This window comes from Canis lupus, unplaced genomic scaffold, assembly GCF_011100685.1.
Source record: "Canis lupus familiaris isolate Mischka breed German Shepherd unplaced genomic scaffold, alternate assembly UU_Cfam_GSD_1.0 chrUn_S1305H1483, whole genome shotgun sequence".
Classification (NCBI taxonomy): Eukaryota; Metazoa; Chordata; class Mammalia; order Carnivora; family Canidae; genus Canis; species Canis lupus.
The window spans coordinates 20,001-26,961 of record NW_023330130.1 but is presented as its reverse complement, the minus strand read 5'-3'; the positions used below and the strand labels follow the sequence as shown (position 1 = coordinate 26,961).

General features: G+C 60.9%; 1 protein-coding gene across 1 annotated transcript; it reads right to left on the bottom strand.

The window, feature by feature from the left end:
- Positions 1-4,249: 4,249 nt before the first annotated feature.
- LOC119878254 (translation initiation factor IF-2-like) lies at positions 4,250-5,942 on the bottom strand (the record flags this gene model as incomplete). Its single annotated transcript, XM_038588927.1, has 2 exons — positions 5,713-5,942; positions 4,250-5,476 (listed from the first exon to the last, which is right to left on the bottom strand). Coding segments are annotated over exons 1-2 (1,457 nt in total), but the record flags the coding sequence as incomplete, so codon positions are not given.
- Positions 5,943-6,961: the final 1,019 nt, after the last annotated feature.

The following is a 6,961-nucleotide window of genomic DNA, read 5'->3' as shown; positions in this document are numbered from 1 at the left end:
AGGGGGGAAGGAGGAAAAAAATAACTAAGAAAAAAAATAGGAAAGTTCGAGTGGGTGAAATGAAGTGGGGTACCAAGATGGCTAAAAAAAAAAGAAGCGGGTGTACCTGATCCCACCTGTAAATTAGGATAAAAAGTAGGACGGAAGGTGGCTTGATGACAAAAAAAGGGCAAGAACGGGGAGGGGACTAAACACTTCGTGAGGGGAAAGGGAAATGGAAGAACTGAGGAATGGATAAATCCCCTTACGGGAAAAAAAAGTGGGTAAGCGGAAAATGAGGAGAAATTAACAAAACGAGGATAAAGTGGGGGGTCAGGGGTAAGTAAACACAGATAAATGGGGGGAAAGAAAAAAAAGCGCAGGTATACTGTTTGTCGGAAACCTGGTAGGCAAGCTTTAGATGAAAGATTTGAGTCCAAAGTAAGAGGGGTTATTATAGGTAGGGGTGGGTGGGGTAACCCTACACCAGAGGCGTGGTTATGCGGGGGGAGGTCGGAATAAAATAAGCGGGATATTCCCATGGCAGCGATGGAAGGAAGTGGGAAAGGGGCGGCATCCCTTAATAGGGGGGGAGAAAAAAATCCTTCGTGCTCCCATAGAAAGGTGAAAGGTGCGCGTCCATTCCTAAGTGTTGGGGTGGCCTGCATGGGTAACAAAAACCGCCTAAGAAACAGAAAAAAAAAAAAAAAGGCGGCACTGTGGAATCATGAGGGGGGGTTGAAAAGGAGGGGGAAAAAAGGGGAGGGGAGGTGGTGTTTAGAATAAAAAAAGTGTTGATACATACCGGGGAAACCGAGCGTAACTGCCAACCATCAGATTCCGGGAAAAAACATTGCCGAACAGCTCCATGCCACAGGGGCGGGACGGGAAGACCTCAAACCAGGAACGCAAAGCCGGGGCCGGGAAGGCGGGAAAAAAAAAAAAGGGCAAGGGCGGAACAACCCGAGAAGTCCGAAGCAGAGAAAAAAGGGGGGGATAGGGGGGGGAGGGGCGGCACAAAGCTCGTGGGGGAAGACAATTAAGAGTGAGATTGGCAATCCAGGTCGGTCCCTCCACCATCCAGATTGATGTCACCAGTGTTTTATTTGAAAGGTGGTTTTACCTGGGGTCATGGGGTAAACCAGAGGGGTCAAAAAAGCTTTTGCCCCAAACAATGTGGAGTATCCTAAAAATAGAAAGGACTTCAAAAAACGATGGGATTCCTTTTGCCGCTTAACTCTTTCCTAATCACCACTCCCCAAGGTCACCCTCGCTCGAGGAAATCCGTCTCCTCTTCTCATCATCTTAAAAAGAATTTCTTAAGCTCTCGCCGTTCCCGCCCACAGCTTGGGCAGCCTGCAGGAAAAAAGGGCTGAGGGTTTGGGGGAGGTGCAGAAGACAAAACAGGCCATATCCATGGAGAGACGTACTCCAGCTGGCAAGATACCTTTAACAGACAGCCTGTGCATTTGAATGAAGAATTATTGAATGAGGGCCTTGGAATGGATGTCCCTTAAACCAATCCCTTCTGCGCTTCTGCAGGCCCAAGACCAACGCCAAAAAGAACGGAACCAAACAGGAAACCGGGAGGAAAAAGGGGAGCCCTTCTGAAAACCCTTCTTCCCCCGGCTCCCCCCATACGGAAAGCTCCATCCCCCGGGAACCGCCGCAACCGAACCCTAAGGAAGGAGAGAAAGTTCCAGTCTTTTGTAATTTTGGTGAAATAGGGGAGGAGGAAAGGCACACGTGAAAAAGTTGTGTGTGGTTATTGTTTTGAAAAGTAGGATAAAGTATGGGGGGTTGGTTGTATGTTGGTGTGATGATGTTTTATTTACGGTAATGGGGCAAACTGAAGGACAAGCAGCGCCGGCCAGCGCGGTAGGGGGGTGTTTGGGGCAAGAATGCTCACGTTGCCGGTCCTGCAAACGTCGATTCATCATGGTAGAGGGTTTCGTTTTCGAGTTGATTTCTGCTGAGAGAATGCCAGTTGGGCTGGAAAGGCGATGAGGGCCAATCTATACTGCCTCCACGTTGCCGTGAGGTATTCTTGAAAACGGCGCGGTAGTCGTCCGGTTTTCCTTTTCATCGGTGAGATGGGCCGTGTCCGGGCAACAACCTTCCCCTATACAAGGCAAGGAAAGGGGAAGGGGGGAGGGCGGGGCCGGCCGACCCCTGTACTGCGAATACTATTGGGCGCCTCAATGGGTTCTATATCAGCTTGGTGGGGTCACCTCTAATAACACCAGAAAAACAAAAACAACGCCGGAAAACCACACACCAACCGTGGGACCGCCATTGGTCCGACGGACTGACACTCACCGCGACAAAAGGCCAACAAACTCCTCTGTCACTCAGCGGGAGGAATCCTTCTTCCGAATGCCGTTTCTGGATGTAATAGTGCCATGTACTTATTTTATTTTATTTTTTTAAATATTTTTATTTATTTATGATAGTCATAGAGAGAGAGAGAGAGAGAGAGAGACAGAGAGAGAGAGAGAGAGAGACAGAGAGAGAGGCAGAGACAGAGGCAGAGGGAGAAGCAGGCTCCATGCACAGGGAGGGAGCCCGACGTGGGATTCGATCCCGGGTCTCCAGGATCGCGCCCCGGGCCAAAGGCAGGCGCCAAACCGACCGCTGCGCCACCCAGGGCTCCCCTCCACGTTACTTTAGAGAGTCACTGTCTTAGACGTGCCTTAGGCTCAAGGACTCGATGCGGTCTCCCTTTCTGTGGCACGGTCGGTCCCATCCATCCCCCGTTAGGCCCAAAGTAGAATTGCATGACCACACTGCTCACGGGAGCTGGAGAAGATATGCTAAGGTGACCGACCGGACCGACCGACCGACCGACCGGATGGGAGCACTGTCCATTCGAAAGGAAGGACCTACAGGCCGAGGCGTCTATAAACACGCTCCCTGGAAGTCTTTGGCTTTCGCGTGCCTCTGATGAAATCATTGCTCCGGAAACTCCAGCATCTATAGCCGGTCTTGTCCATGGTCTTCTGACCATGACTCGTCCTCCGTTCGCCTGACGTTCTGCCCAATTGTCCGTCCACGGAGAAATTAGACCCCGTCCCGTGAGAGCCGAATCCGACCCCTCCGCTCACCCCCACGACAGAGAAGACTATGCCCAGGTCTGTGCCCGCCCATCTTCCCTTTCTCCTCCGCCAGGGCAGAAGAAAATGTGGCCCGCCCTCCCTTCTCCTGTCAAAAGTCCAATCTGACATAGGACTTGGATACGAAGGAAACCAGAGTACTGTTTTGAACCATAGACACGTTGATTGATTGAAGATTTTATGTAGGTAGTCCTGAGACGCACGCGCGCGCGCACGCACGCACGCACACGGACGGACGCACGCACGCACGCACACGGACGCACGCACGCACACGGACGGACGCACGCACGCACGCACGCACGCGGACGGACGCACGCACGGATGCACACAGAGGCAGAGACACAGGCAGAAGGAGAAGGAGACTCCATCCATGCAGGGATCACGCCCTGGGCCAAAGGCAGGCGCTCAACCGCTGAGCCACCCCGGCCTCCCTACCTGGAGACACTTTGATAGAGTAGCAGCAGCAGCAAAGAAACACACGCACACCGCCGCTCCCCCCACCCCCCCAGGTGAAAGAAGGTCCCGCTGACTCCCCTCCTTTTCCTCTGAGAAGAGAAGCACACCCTTTCTCCTGCCCCTGGAAGGTGCCTTGGAGGAGAGCGCCAGGAGGGGAGTGAATGACATTCTTCTCTTCAAGGACAGGAAGTTGAGCGTGAGCAGGAGAATTCTGGAGAAACAGATTGTGTTATAAGAAAGAAAGAAAGAAAGAAAGAAAGAAAGAAGAAAGAAAGAAAGAAAGAAAGAAAGAAAGAAAGAAAGAAAGAAAAGAAAATCCTTATGTTCTTTGAGCCTCCCCTCCCCCCCAGAATTGAGTTCCTCTTCCACGACCTCTTCTCATTCAACCCAATAGACAAGTATTTGGGGGGGGGGGGGTCAGGTCCCAGACGCTGAGAGGGTGGAGGTGAAGGTGGTGCGGGGGGGGGGGGGGGGGGCACACCGTCCTCTCCAGCGCCTTTGGTTCAGACCTCCTTCGTGACCGACCTCCCTCCCTCCCTCCCTCCCTCCCTCCCTCCCTCCTTCGTCTTATAAATATATAAATAAAATCCTAAAGAAAAAGAAAAAAAAAAAAAAAAAAGGAAGGACACGAGAAAAAACGGTGCATCCGTTGCCGTCCTAAGAGTCCTCGCCTGGTTTCGGCTCTACGTTCCCTCCCTGACCTCGGAAACGTGCCTGAGTCGTCCCGGGAGCCCCGCGCGGCGAGCGCGACCCCCTTTCCGGGCGGCAGCGGGCCCGGACGGACGGACGGACGGACGGACGGACGGGTTTTCCAAGGCTCCCCCGCCCCGGGAGGACGGGGGTTCGCGCGGTGCGCGGCCGTGTGCTCCCGGGGCCCTCCGCCGTCCCCGGGCCGAGAGGCGAGATCCGAGGCGCCCTGACGGCCTCGCCGCCCGGATCTGTCCCGCTGTCGTTCGCGCCGGTTGTCGGGTGCCACCTGGCGGCCGCTTTTATAGAGCGTGTCCCCTCCGGAGGCTCGGCGGCGACAGGCAAGGAACAGCTTTGGTGTCGGTTTCCCGGGGCCGAGTTCCAGGAGGAGGGCGGCTCCGGCGCGAGCGTCCGGCTGTCGCCGGGGCCTCGGCGCGCGATGCGCTCGCCGGAGATTGGACCTCCGGAGCTGCGAGGGAGTGTCGCCGTCGCCGCTGTCGCCGCTGTCGCCTCCGCCTCGCTCCCGGAGGAGGCCGTGCGGGCCGCCTGGGTGGGTCGACCAGCACCCGCCGGTGGCTCCTCCTCCGCCCGCGCGGACCGACCTGGGCCGCCTCGGGGGCGGGGGACAGGGTGTGTCCCGCCGTCCGTCCTGTGGCTCCGGGCGATCTTCGGGCCTTCCTTCCGTGTCACTCGGTTGTCTCCCGTGGTCACGCCCTGGCGACGGGGACCGGTCTGAGCCTGGAGGGGAAGCCCGTGGGTGGCGCGACAGACCCGGCTGCGGGCACGTGTGGGGGTCCCGGGCGTCGGACGCGATTTTCTCCCCTTGTTCCGAGGCCCGCTGCGGAGGTGGGTCCCGGGCGGTCGGACCGGGTGCCACGCGGGGGTGGGCGGGCCGTCCGTTCGGGCGTCCGGCCCCGGTGGCGATTCCCGGTGAGGCTGCCTCTGCCGCGCGTGGCCCTCCACCTCCCCTGGCCCGAGCCGGGGTTGGGGACGGCGGTAGGCACGGGGCGGTCCTGAGGGCCGCGGGGGACGGCCTCCGCACGGTGCCTGCCTCCGGAGAACTTTGATGATTTTTCAAAGTCTCCTCTCGGAGATCACTGGCTTGGCGGCGTGGCGGCGTGGCGGCGTGGCGGCGTGGCGGCGTGGCGGCGTGGCGGCGTGGCGTCTCCACCGACCGCGTATCGCCCCTCCTCCCCTCCCCCCCCCCCCCGTTCCCTGGGTCGACCAGATAGCCCTGGGGGCTCCGTGGGGTGGGGGTGGGGGGGCGCCGTGGGGCAGGTTTTGGGGACAGTTGGCCGTGTCACGGTCCCGGGAGGTCGCGGTGACCTGTGGTTGGTCCCCGCCGGCAGGCGCGGTTATTTTCTTGCCCGAAATGAACATTTTTTGTTGCCAGGTAGGTGCTGACACGTTGTGTTTCGGCGACAGGCAGACAGACGACAGGCAGACGTAAAAGACAGCCGGTCCGTCCGTCGCTCGCCTTAGAGATGTGGGCCTCTGGGCGCGGGTGGGGTTCCGGGCTTGACCGCGCGGCCGAGCCGGTCCCTGTCCTCGCTCGCTGGAGCCTGAGCCGTCCGCCTGGGCCTGCGCGCCGGCTCTCGTGCTGGACTCCAGGTGGCCCGGGTCGCGGTGTCGCCCTCCGGTCTCCGGCACCCGAGGGAGGGCGGTGTGGGCAGGTGGCGGTGGGTCTTTTACCCCCGTGCGCTCCATGCCGTGGGCACCCGGCCGTTGGCCGTGACAACCCCTGTCTCGCAAGGCTCCGTGCCGCGTGTCAGGCGTCCCCCGCTGTGTCTGGGGTTGTCCGGTCGCTCCTGCCCCCCCCCCCCCCGGGGGTCGAGGGGCTTGCCGGTGAGGCGGAAGCAGGTCCCCCCGGTCGCCGTCCTCGCTGGGCTTTTGCTCCTCGGGAAGCCCCCTCGGGGCCGCAGCTTGCTGCCGATCGATCGATGTGGTGATCTCGTGCTCTCCTGGGCCGGGCCTAAGCCGCGTCAGACGAGGGACGGGCGTCCACGGCGGATGCGACCGCTCTTCTCGTTCTGCCCGCGGGCCCCTCCCTCCCCGGCTCCTCCGCGCCCGGCCGTCGTGGCGGGTGCGCGGGGGGCGCGCGCCGGGGTTGGGGGTGGTGCGGACTCCGGCCCGACCCCGGCCTCCCGCCTTCTTGCCTCGCGGCGCTGGCGGGACCGGGGTCCTCGGACGCGGCGGACACTCTCGCCGGCCTTTCCCGAAGGCCCCGGGTCCGTGGCGAGCGGCCCTCCCCTCCTCCGCGGGGAGGGCCGGCCCGACGCCGCGCTGCTCACCGCCCGGCCTGGGCGCGCTTGAGCGCGTTGCGCCCGGCCCTCCGTGGTGCCCCTGGAGCGCTCCAGGTCGCCTCAGGTGCCTGAGGCCGAGCGGTGGCGTCGTTTCCTTCCCCGGCGACTCCCCTCGGGCTGCCGCCGCCGTCGTCGGCGTGTCCGAGGAGCGGGTGGTGGAAGAAGTCGGCAAGGGAGGCGCACCCGTGCCCCTGGCGGGGGCGCGGGCGCCTCGTCTTCCTTTCCCCTCTCCTCTCCTCCCCCCCTCGCCGCGCCGGCGGGGGGTGGGTGGCGTGGGGCGGTGTGACTCGGAGGACTTGGCGGGGCTCGTGAGCGCCCGCGGCGGGCCGGGCCAGCGCCGCGGCGCTTGGCCAGCCCGAGGGGCTGCCCCTCTCTCCCGGCACGGGTCGTGTCCCCGTCTCCGTCCCTCTCTCTCGCCCGCCT